We start from the raw sequence: 12,333 nt of genomic DNA, 5'->3' as shown, positions 1-12,333 counted from the left end.
AAAAAAAAAAAAAAAAAAACTTCTATCCTGAATCTTCTCTTCCCAACCAAGGATAAGTCTCCCTTCATGGCAAAGAAATTATTACCCTGATGTGAATCAAACATTACCCTGATGGTAATCCAGATAGACTGCGTCATGCTCAATGAAAATGTACTAAGTTCTCCCTCTGTGCTAGTAGTAGATGTTACCCCCAATTCCCCTAAAACAGAAAATTCAAATCCAAATATCTGAAAATAGCTCACATTCTAATACATTCCTGGCACGAAATTTGGCTTCAACACATAGACCAAAAAATCCCACTTAAACCAAAATGCCATTGCCAAGTTAAGAGTTTCATCTTCCAGGGGATGAAATGGTGGTTCCTTCCCACCTCTGCAAATCTCTTATGAGCACATACAGTTTTAAGTTAGTTTAGTTCAGATGTAGAGGAAAACAGCTGAGGAAAGTCAATTATATCAAAGGAGGCTCTGGGGTCCTCTTGGCATAAAGATGGTTACATGTTTATCAGTGCACATCAAGTTTCTAGAAGACCCAAAGCCCTGAACTAGGCTTGGTGAAGAGATACAAAAAAAGCAAGTTTTCATTTTATGTTCTCCAATTGAGGAGACAAGATACAAACCAGGAAGTTGCCTTAATTATTACAATTAATACAGATGAGCATAATGCCAACATTTGTGGAATCCTGTGTCTTCCTTTATTCCCAATCCAGAATTATCATGCCCTTAAAATCCATCAAATTCGAATGCTACATTCAGTGCCAGGATTCCTTCTATCATCACCACCCTTGGCAGATGGCTAACCAGTGTCTTTTTTTCTTTTTGGATCCCTGGACGCATTGTCATTAACCAGTGTCTTCTAAACAATTTCAGTCAAGAAGTGCTTTCTCCTTCATACCTTTTTCTTAGAGTCTCATCTCAGGCTCTCTCCTCTAGGAAGCTTTCCCCAACTTTCCCTCTTCCTTTTTTTTTTTCCCTTCTCTCAGTATTTTAACTTTCATGTTCAAGGGTACATGTGCAGGTTTGTTATATAAACTCCTGACTCCGGGGTTTGGTGTACAGACTATTTCATCATCCAGGTACTAAGCATAGTACCCAACAGTTTTTGTTTTTTTTTTCTGAACCTCTCCCTCCTCTCACCCTTCTCCCTCAAGTAGGCCCCAATGTCTGTTGTTCCCGTCCCTTTCTGTCCATGTGTTCTCATTATCTCCCACATACAGATGAAAACACGCGGTAGTTTACTACTGGTTTCATTTTCAATAGTGGTGAAAAGGGACATCACACTGAATTGGCCCTTAGGACACTCCCCCGTCCCCACCCCCAGCCCAGGGAAGGCAGACAGAGAGAGGTGAGTCTCCAAGGCGGTGGAGGCGGGGGTTCTCGAAGGGTGGGGGAGGAGGGGCGTCCTGGAGTTAGCAAAAGTAGGGGACTCAATTTCTAGCCAAACCCCAACCGCCGCGCACAGCTAAGAAGCCACAGCCTTCGGGTCACCAGCCTTCTCCTTAGCAAGTCTTGTGTGCTCCCATCACACCCTGTAATGGCTCCTAGCATAGCGTGTATCACCTTTCTGCTGTCTGTACCACCCACAAATTTTTAAGTTTGTCAACAGCAGAGACCACGTGTTAACCTAGCACTTTAGCAGAACACCTGAAACCTATTAAGTACTCCGTGTTTCAATAGATATTTAAAGGGAATCTATTAGAGCCATATTAGTTATTTTCTCAATGCTACTGGCCAGTTTTATTCCACTGCAGTCCCAAGCAGTCCCCTACCTAACACAGGCCAACCACGCCCCTTGTCTTTTTCGCGAGTTAATAAGCAATATTCAGCTCTCAGCGCTACTCTCGCATTAGGGACGCGAGGAAACTTCCAGCTCCGCTTTTGCTACGTTCTCCTACTAGATTCCACAGGATTATTGTTAAACAGTCTCCACAAGGCAAGTTAAATTTGCCCAATAAAGTTCAGAGAAAGATCCAGAAACCCTCCTGGGTGAGGGTGGTCAGTACTTTAACCACGCCCACCCCTCCCTCCTTTCAACTGAGGGCCGACTCCAAATCCGCAGCCACTTTATTTTACGAGTTCCTCCCACCTCCGCGCATGCGCCTCACGCCTTCCACCAATCACACCCTAGCCTGTTCGCATTTCGTACGCATGCGCCAATTCTATCGCCACGGTTCCAGTTACTAATTCCTTGTAATCTCAATGGTCAAAGCTTACGACCTCGCTGTTGCCCCCGCGCCAGCACTAACCGATACTCAAACTCCTCGTCGTCGTATTTGTCCGAATAGTAAATTTGTTTGTGCGACATGATCGCTCCGTTTGCTAGCCTTCAGCCCCGCGCCGCCAACCTCCAAGCAACTCCCAGCAGCACGCGCTCCCACCCACTTTGGCCTCGCTTTCAAACACGCCGCCCGCACTTCCTATTGGTCCGTTTGGCCCAAGGCGGGACAGCTCCACCTTCAAGCTTCCAATTGGCTTAGATTTGCTTCTCCTCGAGTCCTTATTGGAGGGCAGTTACTACGTTTCTCAAGAATGAGCGTGGGTCAAAAGTAGCCCTCTTATTGGCCACCACTGCCTTTGTGCGTGATTTCGCGCTACCATTGGCTGACTCGGGAAAGTGGGAAGCGTGAAGGAGGGACCCTGAGGTAGAGGGTCAGGGGTTAGTGAGGCCGGAAGTGAGTGTAATAAAGTTTCTCCGGGGAGGCAGGGCCCGGGAAGAAAGTTGGAGCGGTAACCTAAGCTGGCAGGGGCGTAATACGGAACCAAATCGGCCCGCAGTGCGGTGCGGAGACTCCATGAGGCCCTGGTGAGTCTTGATTTTTTTCTCCTTAGGTGACCCACTCTTCCACCCCGGAACCCCTCTCGCGGGACCCCACTTCCGGTCTTCATTTATAAGTCCCGCCCCCTGAGACCCCTCTCCCCGGAAGTCCCACCTCCCAACTTCGGGGGGCTCCCCCGAACCCCGACTTGATTTTTATTTTTTGTTTCCAACCCCACCGTGTCGCCCAGTTTTCCTGGAAGTCCCACCCCCAGACACGGTCCAAGCCCTTGTAAGAGAAATCCTTCGTTACTCCTTCCATTCTTCGAAACTACGCCTCCTAGCAAAGATCCTCCGCTAACTCCTGTCAAAAAGCCTATCTCCCTAAAGGGCAAAACCCTACTCTTCAAAGAACGAGATTCGAATTTGTTGAAGCCACGCCTATCCAGGGCCCCGCCCCTCTGAGACCACGCCCCTTCCGTAATCCACGTCTGACTCTCCAGAAAGCCTCCCTGCTTAGAAGTCAGATGCTCTAGTCCTAGGGGACCACGCCCCCTTAGTAGTTTTATCTTTGTGGGACCTAGATCATCAACTGAAAAGCCTTGACTTCAATCCCTGAAACTCCACCTGCTTATATTTCCCTGTCCTTTCTCTTTTTTTGGGTCCTTGGGATCAGTTTTCCGAGCACTCTCGTGCTCCCCTAGGTGGGAAGTCAAAGTTCCCATCTCTGGCTGTGAGGCGTGAGGTTAAAGGCAGCTGTTTTCCTCTTTTTTTTTTTTTTTTTTTTTTGAGATGTACTTTCGCTCTTGTTGTCCAGGCTGGAGTGCAATAGTGCGATCTCGTCCCACTGCAACCTCTGCCTCCCGGGTTCAAGTGATTCTCCTCCCTCAACTTCCCGAGTAGCTAGGATTACAGGCACCCGACACCATGCCCGGCTAATTTTTGTATTTTTAGTAGAGACGGGGTTTCACCATGTGGGCCAAGCTAGTCTCGAACTCCTGATCCAACCCGCCTTGGCCTCCGTAAGTGCTGGGATTTCAGGCGCGAGCCACCGTGCCCGGCTCGTTTTCCCCTTTCTTAACTTTCTCTAAGGGTAGAGCTATTTGAAGGGGCTGAACTTGGGGTTTGGCATGAGAGGGAGAGAGACTTGCTCTCAGACTCCCAGCCTCACTTCCTGGTTTTCTCTTCCTAGGACCAACCCCACCCCAGAAATAGCTCTAGGCTTTACCTGTAGGTAAGTGGATAGGACCATAGATTTGTTGGTGTGTGGCATGTGGGTGTGACAGGAGCGAAAGTTTTCTATTACCAGAAAAACGGTGGTTTGGAGTGGCGGTAGATAATAGTGCCCTTTTTGTTTGATTTTTTTTTTTTAAGGGACAGTTCAGTCACTACTTCTCTGTCTCTTCCCCTCCCCCTAATCAGAGTTCTTTTCTGGGCATTCCTCCTGGTCCCGTGTGCCCAGCCTTCTCTGCTGGAAACATTCCTGAGGCTTTCGCCATTTCCTGCTACTTCCTGCTCCTCTCCCCTCCTCCCAGTTGGGCTGAGAAGCCACACACGGCTTCTCCCCTACACCCAATCACCTGGACTTCCAGTAGGCAATCTTCTTTCTCCCTATGCAAATTTAAAGAGTTATACTTCTTTCTTTTCTTCTAAACACCCACACCCATAGGTCCTTCCCTGGCTCTGCATACTGCAGGCTCCCACAGAATATCATCTCCACAGATGAGGACATCCTAGTGTGTGTTTGTGTGTTTTGGGAGTGTGAGGCTATGTTGGAATCCTTTCCTCATTCTCTCTATGCCTGAGAGCTGGCTGGAAATGAAGTGATAAAATTCCTTCTCAGGATTAGCTGACAGAGTGACAAGGCTCTCCTGGAATGAGCACTAAGGGGAGATGTAATAGTTAAGCGACCGGGCACGGTGGCACACGCCTGTAATCCCAGCACTTCGGGAGGCTGACATGGGCAGATCATGAGGTCAGGAGATGGAGATCATTTTGGCTAACTCAGTGAAACCCCATCTCTACTAAAAATACAAAAAATTAGCCTGGCGTGGTGGCATGGGCCTGTAGTCCCAGCTACTCAGGAGGCTGAGGCAGGAGAATCAATTGAGCCCGGGAGTCAGAGGTTGCAGTGAGCCAAGATCACGCCACTGCACTCCAGCCTGGGGGACAGATCAAAAAGCAAGACCCTGTCTCAAAAAAAAAAAAAAAAAAAAAAAAAAAAAAAAAAAAAAAAAAAAAAAAAAAAAAGCGTTAAGCACAGTATGTAACACACTTTAAGTGTTAATGTTGTTAATCAGGATAATCATATTATATATATAAATCCACTTAAGTAAATCTAAGGGTAATTCCAAGGTGAGCTTGAGATAATATGTATCTTTTTTTTGTTTTGGAGGCGGAGTTTCGCTCTTGTTACCCAGGCTGGAGTGCAGTGGCTTGATCTCAGCCCACTGCAACTTCCACTTCCTAGGTTCAAGCAATTCTCCTGCCTCAGCCTCCAGAGCTGGGATTACAGGCTCCTGCCACCACGTCCAGCTAATTTTTGTAGTTTTAGTAGAGACGGGGTTTCACTGTGTTAACTAGGCTGGTCTCGAACTCCTGACTTCAGGTGATCCACCTGCCTCGGCCTCCCAAAGTGCTGGGATTACAGGCGGGAGCCACTGCACCTGGTGGGAATATGTATCTTTAACTTGTTTTTTTGGTCACTTTCCAGCTTTGCCTATGGCATTCTCCAGAAGAGCAGTGGCAGGAAGCCGTGGGTGGCGGGAATGGGTTTGGGACTGTTCCCTGTGCCAGCTTCAGCCCGTCTTCTTCTGACACCCCTTCCTCCTGTACTTATTTTTTCTCCTGTCCTTATTGACATGGATGTGTCTTCTGATCTCTCTGTCCTTCCTGGCCTGTAGCTTCTACGTCTCTTGGAGAACTGTTTTTTCTACCTCCTCCAGCCAGGCTCCTCCCCTGGTGCGAGGGACACTGTGCTCTTTGGTGGGGCTTAGGACCCTGTAAGAGGAGGGATATGAAGTGGGGTGGTTTGGAGTGGGTGTGGGGACCTGAGGCCTTATTCTCACCCTTGACAATGTACTGTGTTAAGGCCTGTGGAAAGGGGAGACCGGACAGTGCTTGGCTGTAAGCCATAGCTCCTTGGTGTGGTAGATGCCGTGCATAGAGAACAAGCTGTGACCAAAGTGTCCTCTTGTTACCTTCTGGCCTGGTAGCTTCCTGATGTACCATCCAGGTTGGACTTTATTCCCTGATTTTCACCAGCATTGCTCTTCCTCTTGACCCTGCTCTGCATCCATTGGGACCACTTCCTTCCCATCCCCACTTTGCTAGCTCCAGTCCACAGCTGTTGTAGCAGAGGATGCTAATTGCCCCGGCTCACTGTATGTGGTAGTGGTGGGGGATGGCCTCGGCTCAAGAATGGGGAATTCTAGTATTCAACCAGGACAGGAAGGGAAGTGCTGAGCTCTGAGATCTCCTCCCTTTTCCACCCCCAGCTGCCTCTGTTTCCTCCCTCATTCCCCTCTACTCTCGCCTGGCTTCCTGTCCCCTTTGGTCTGCCCGTGTCCGGTTTCCAGTGACCCACACCTCCTTTCCGTCTTATTTCTCCATCCTCTCCTCCCACCCCCCACTTTTCTCCTCCCCAGATTACTAGTTGTTTGTGTAGGGCTGGGGAGAGTTCGAGGTTGGGGCAGGGTGGGGCTCAGCCCCTCTGAGCCTGTGAGTCAGCACTGTCCTCGGGATTGGTCTCTCTCCTTAGCTCCCCGCCCCCAGGGAGGAGCCAGGCAGCTCTGGGTCCAGCCTGTTCTCTTCTTAGCCAGAGAAGAGGCTCCACGTTGGGCGGGGATGGGGCCCGAAACTGTCTGGGTCTGAGCTGGGGAGCGGAAGCCACTTGTCCCTCTCCCTCCCCAGGACTTCTGTGACTCCTGGGCCACAGAGGTCCGACCAGGCTAAGGGCCTGGGGATACCCCCTGCCTGGCCCCCTTGCCCAAACTGGCAGGGGGGCCAGGCCGGGCAGCAGCCCCTCTCTCACCTCAGCTATGGATCTCCTGCCCCCCAAGCCCAAGTACAATCCACTCCGGAATGAGTCTCTGTCATCGCTGGAGGAGGGGGCTTCAGGGTCCACCCCCCCGGAGGAGCTGCCTTCCCCATCAGCCTCATCCCTGGGGCCCATCCTGCCTCCTCTGCCTGGGGACGATAGTCCCACTACCCTGTGCTCCTTCTTCCCGCGGATGAGCAACCTGAGGCTGGCCAACCCGGCTGGGGGACGCCCCGGGCCTAAGGGGGAGCCAGGAAGGGCAGCCGATGATGGGGAGGGGATCGTAGGCGCAGCCATGCCAGACTCAGGCCCCCTACCCCTCCTCCAGGACATGAACAAGCTGAGTGGAGGCGGCGGGCGCAGGACTCGGGTGGAAGGGGGCCAGCTGGGGGGCGAGGAGTGGACCCGCCACGGGAGCTTTGTCAATAAGCCCACACGGGGCTGGCTGCATCCCAACGACAAAGTCATGGGACCCGGGGTTTGCTACTTGGTTCGGGTGAGTGAACATCCTCTCTTCCACTCCCTCCCAGACCCCCCCAGTTCTGCTCACTCCAGCTTGGCTGGAATCTTTTTTCCTGCTGTTCCACAACCCCGTTTCAGTGTCCTATTTCCTAAACCTTCCCCATCCCTTCCCTGATTCTGTAGCCCCTTCCCTTCCAGCTCTGCCTGAGCCCCCTTCCTTCTTTTGACTCCCCCACCCCCACCCTGCCATGCTTAGCACAATGCCCAGCATGGCAGAAGCTCTTAGTAAGTGTTGGAATGAGTGACTTACTGATCCTCCCCTCCATTCTCCTCCCGCTTTCTGGAGTTGTCACTCCATCCCAGCCAATGCCTGTCGGTCCCCTCCAAACTCTCTCCCCAGTGCGTGAGGTCCTTCTTTCTAGCCTGCCTTTCTTTCTTTCCTCATTCCCTGTTGTCTTTCACCTTGATTGTGGGATGTAGCCACGGGAAGTGGGCAGAACCTCTCCATCTGTACTTCCCTTAGGGACCATGTGGGCAAAGTCCTAGGGCCCTTTGTGAAGGGGCTGGGGTGGGGGAGCTGCTGACCTGCTGTTCCCCCCTCCTTCCCCTCAGTACATGGGCTGTGTGGAGGTCCTGCAGTCAATGCGTGCCCTGGACTTCAACACCCGGACTCAGGTCACCAGGTTAGTGGGGAGGGAGTGGATTGGGGGAGTCCTGGGGTTAGTGAGGCCACAGGAAAGGGAGGAGGGGAGTGGTCACTTGAGTGCTGCTGGTGGGGGCTGATCTTTGGGTAGTGAGGGGATTGAGAGAAGGCTGGTAGTGATTCTGCATCTTACTGAAAGGAGGCCCCTCTGACTCGGATCCTCCTTACCTATCCAGCCTTGGGAGTTGTGGGGAAGGTGGCAGAAGCAGCTGGCAGGTGGAGCTGGAGTAGAAAATGGGGGTAGATGGAAGGTTACTGCTGCCTTTGGGAAGGGAATGGGACATTTGGTAGCTGGAAGGGGGTGGGTCTGTACCCATTGAGGCCCTAACCCAATCAGCCAGGAAGCGGCCTCTCAGTGTCATCAAATATTAAAGGCCCTTAATTCAATCCACCACGACAAAGAGCCTGGAGTGCCCTGGGAGTCTGGCCTGGCTTTCCCCTCCCCCAGCCCTGTGGCAGCCCCAGCTGAGTGGGAGGCAGGCAGGCACTGGGTCTGAGTACCCCTCTTTCCCCAGGGAGGCCATCAGTCTGGTGTGTGAGGCTGTGCCGGGTGCTAAGGGGGCGACAAGGAGGAGAAAGGTACCTGGGGTCATTGGGGATAGGGATGCTGCTGGGAGATGTGAGGGGCAGGGGGAAGGCAAGTTTGGGGCATGTGGAAGGCCAGAATGCAAGAGTGTGGTTTGCCGGAGCTGGGAACCCTCACCTTCTGAGACCCTGGGCCCTACCTTAGCCCTGTAGCCGCCCGCTCAGCTCTATCCTGGGAAGGAGTAACCTGAAATTTGCTGGAATGCCAATCACTCTCACCATCTCCACCAGCAGCCTCAACCTCATGGCCGCAGACTGCAAGCAGGTTGGTGGAGTTGGGCAGGGGGACTAGAAACACTGGTGGGGGTGCTAAGGGGAGATCTAGTTAGGAGGCCAAAAACTAGGAAGAGGGCTTGAGAGCAAGAGACCAGTAGGGACGGAGGAAATGAGCACATGGGATAAGGAACCCAGAGAATGAGACTGGGGTGCCAGGGTTCTGGGCCCTGAGACTGCCTGACGCATGGCATTCCCTTCCTTCTTCATCCCTTGCCCTAATTCTCAGATCATCGCCAACCACCACATGCAATCTATCTCATTTGCATCCGGCGGGGATCCGGTGAGTTGGGGAACTGAGCAAAGGTGGTGGGAGAAGAGCAAGTGGCTAGGGATTGGGAAGACATTTATTAGAGAAGTGGGGGTGCTAGAATTGTGGGGATATCTGAAAAGGATGGGGTTTTAGGGATCAGGGGTAAAGTGGAGCTGTAACATTTTCTGACCTTCCTCCCCAGGACACAGCTGAGTATGTCGCCTATGTTGCCAAAGACCCTGTGAATCAGAGAGGTGAGGCATGGTGGGGAGCACTGGGTGGGTCCGGCTGTTTGAGGAGGTGAGCGGGACCTGGGGTCATCTGCATCCACTCTTACTAAGTAGAGCTAAGTAGGGGTTCCTGCAAAGAAGATGAGGGCCCTATCTATTCCTCCTCCCGGTGGGCTCAGCTCACTGACCACCTCTGCCCTGCCCTCAGCCTGCCACATTCTGGAGTGTCCTGAAGGGCTTGCCCAGGATGTCATCAGCACCATTGGCCAGGCCTTTGAGTTGCGCTTCAAACAATACCTCAGGAACCCACCCAAACTGGTCACACCCCATGACAGGTGAGCAGGTGGGGAGGGTGTCCAGCAGCTCTTGAGCCCCAGACCAGGACTGGGAAAGGAGGGCTGCTCTTCCCACACTTGAGCTGAGAGGCTCAGGGTGGGAATAACCTGCGTGCCTCTGCTTCCCACTTCCTGCGATTCTTACATTTCCTGTGGCCCACAAGGAAAGACTCTTGAGGCCCTGCTTGCTGCAGGGCCAGCTTTTCCTCCTGTTGCTCATGGTGGAGCTGCAGTCTAGGGCCTCCAAGTTACATCTCTCTCTCTGGCTAGATGAGATTTTCTATTCCCATCCCTCTTTCTTGCCCATTTCTCTGGCAGTCTGTATTTTTCTGCCTCCAGAACCATCAAGAACTTGGGTTTGTGAGGATATCTTTTTTCCCTGAGATTACGGTCTTTCCCGCCTCAGGCCTTGAGGGATAAGCAGTGGCGCCAGGAGGGACTGAATATTTAGGAGAGGTTAAACTATTCTGTAGTGCCTCCTCCCCACCTCACTACATAGTGCTTCCCTTCCTTCCTGGCAGATAGCACAGTGATCAAGGGCAAGAGCATTACTTTTTTATTTTGAGACAGAATCTTGCTGTGTTGCCCAAGCTGGAGTTCAGTGGTGCAATGACACAGCTCACTGCAGCCTCCCTATCCTGGGCTGAGTGATCCTCCCACCTCAGCCTCCTCAGTAGCTGGGACTACAGGTGCATGCCACGACACCTGGCTAAATATTATTTTTTTTGGTAGAGACTGTCTCACTATGTTGCCCTGTCTGGTCTTGAACTCCTAGGCTCAAACAACCCTCCCTCCTTGGCCTCTCAAAGTGTTGGGAATACAGGCATGAGCCATTGCACCTGGCCAAGGGCATGAGCTTTAAAGTCAAACCTGAATTTAAATCTGAGTTCTGTCACCTTTTAGTTGTGAGACCTCAGGCAAATCTTTTCACCACTGATCCTCATTTGCCTCATCTGTAAAACTAGGGAAGAAAACAATACCTGTCTTATGGGGTTGCCAGGAGAATGAAATGATTGTGTATATAAAACACTCAGCCTTAGGCCTAACTCATAGTAAATACCGAATACATGGCTGCTGTTCCGTTCCCTCCTCCTGCCCACCACACATTTACAGCCACACCTTCACTGTCCTGTCTCTCAGGATGGCTGGCTTTGATGGCTCAGCTTGGGATGAGGAGGAGGAAGAGCCACCTGACCATCAGTACTATAATGACTTCCCGGGGAAGGAACCCCCGCTTGGGGGGGTAGTAGACATGAGGCTTCGGGAAGGAGCCACTCCACCCACTGCCCAGACCCCCAGCCACTTGGGAGCTACACTGGTAAGTTGTTTGGATGGAGGCGGGGTGGGCCTAGGGTGGGAGTGGCTGGTTAGGGCCCCTGGTCCCACCTTATTTTTATCCCTGCAGCCTATAGGACAGCCTGTTGGAGGAGATCCAGAAGTCCGCAAACAGATGCCACTTCCACCACCCTGTCCAGGTATGAAGGGAGCTGAGATGGGCGGAGCTGGGGAGTGCTGGACACAGGACCGGGATCACTGTAGAGCCTCCCTTTCCTCAGCAGGCAGAGAGCTCTTTGATGATCCCTCCTACGTCAACGTCCAGAACCTAGACAAGACCCGGCAAGCAGGGGGCGGTGCTGGGCCCCCCAATCCTGCCGTCAATGGCAGCGCGCCCCGGGACCTATTTGACATGAGTGAGTGCTCCTCTCTCCTCTCTGCATCCCTGTCTTCCTACTTGGTTCTGGCATTCCCCTGCGTGTATCTGCTCTTTGCTTCCTGGCTCTCCTTCCCTGAAGTCTGGGTCTTGGGTGTGTGTTGTGCCTGCTACCTCCCCTCACCCTCTCTCTACACCTCCAGAGCCCTTTGAAGATGCTCTTCGGGTGCCTCCACCTCCCCAGTCGGTGACTATGGCTGAGCAGCTCCGAGGGGAGCCCTGGTTCCATGGGAAGCTGAGCCGGCGGGAGGCTGAGGCACTGCTGCAGCTCAACGGGGACTTCCTGGTGCGGGAGAGCACAACCACACCTGGCCAGTATGTGCTCACTGGCTTGCAGAGTGGGCAGCCCAAGCATCTGCTACTGGTGGACCCTGAGGGTGTGGTGAGTATGGCAGAGGTGTGGGTGAGGGGTGGCAGAAAGGAAGGTACAGTACCCTACGGTGTATCCTTGTTCCTTCCCTGATTGCTTTCTAGACATTTCCTGCTGGGCAGCTCTCTGTGGGCCTCTCTGCCCTTCAGGGTGTCTGCCATCTTCCTCCAGGGGCTTATCCCTTAGCCTGAACTATGTCCTTTACAGTCCTGGCACAGGGCCAGGCGTGGTGGCTCACGCCTGTAATCCCAGCACTTTGGGAGGCCGAGGTGAGCAGATCACTTGAGGTTAGGAGTTCGAGTCCAGCCTGGCCAACATGGTGAAACCCGGTGTCTACTAAAAATATAAAGATTGGTCAGGCACGGTGGCTCACACCTGTAATCCCATCGCTTTGGGAGGCCGAGGTGGGTGAATCACCTGAGGTCAGGAGTTTGAGACCAGTCTGACCAATATGGTGAAACCCTGTCTCTACTAAAAATACAAAAACTAGCTGGGTGTGGTGGCCTGTGCCTGTAGTCCCAGCTACTTGGGAGGCTGAGGCAGGAGAATCGCTTGAACCCGGGAGGTGGAGGTTGCAATGAACTGAAGTGACAGAGTAAGACTCTGTCTCAAAAAAAA

General features: G+C 52.4%; 1 protein-coding gene across 4 annotated transcripts in view; it reads left to right on the top strand.

Annotated features, from left to right (window-relative positions):
• Window positions 1-2,571: 2,571 nt before the first annotated feature.
• Window positions 2,572-12,333, top strand: part of SHC1 (SHC adaptor protein 1) — a 12,504-nt gene continuing 2,742 nt past the window's right edge. The window contains exons 1-12 of one of the 4 annotated variants that reach the window (XM_017513427.2): window positions 2,572-2,802; window positions 7,122-7,289; window positions 7,868-7,938; window positions 8,474-8,537; window positions 8,689-8,808; window positions 9,046-9,099; window positions 9,272-9,323; window positions 9,508-9,634; window positions 10,775-10,952; window positions 11,040-11,109; window positions 11,194-11,325; window positions 11,489-11,727. In XM_017513427.2, coding sequence (XP_017368916.1) covers window positions 7,125-7,289; window positions 7,868-7,938; window positions 8,474-8,537; window positions 8,689-8,808; window positions 9,046-9,099; window positions 9,272-9,323; window positions 9,508-9,634; window positions 10,775-10,952; window positions 11,040-11,109; window positions 11,194-11,325; window positions 11,489-11,727 — 1,272 coding nt within the window. In that variant the 5' untranslated portion in view covers window positions 2,572-2,802; window positions 7,122-7,124. Of the gene's footprint in view, window positions 2,803-6,241; window positions 7,290-7,867; window positions 7,939-8,473; window positions 8,538-8,688; window positions 8,809-9,045; window positions 9,100-9,271; window positions 9,324-9,507; window positions 9,635-10,774; window positions 10,953-11,039; window positions 11,110-11,190; window positions 11,326-11,488; window positions 11,728-12,333 lie in introns of those variants that run through there. The other 3 variants (XM_017513426.2, XM_017513425.2, XM_017513424.2) reach the window with 3 other exon arrangements.

The sequence above is a fragment of the Cebus imitator genome, unplaced genomic scaffold (assembly GCF_001604975.1).
Source record: "Cebus imitator isolate Cc_AM_T3 unplaced genomic scaffold, Cebus_imitator-1.0 Scaffold491, whole genome shotgun sequence".
NCBI lineage: Eukaryota > Metazoa > Chordata > Mammalia > Primates > Cebidae > Cebus > Cebus imitator.
Note: the sequence above shows the minus strand (reverse complement) of the source record. Positions and strands in the feature narration are given on the sequence as shown.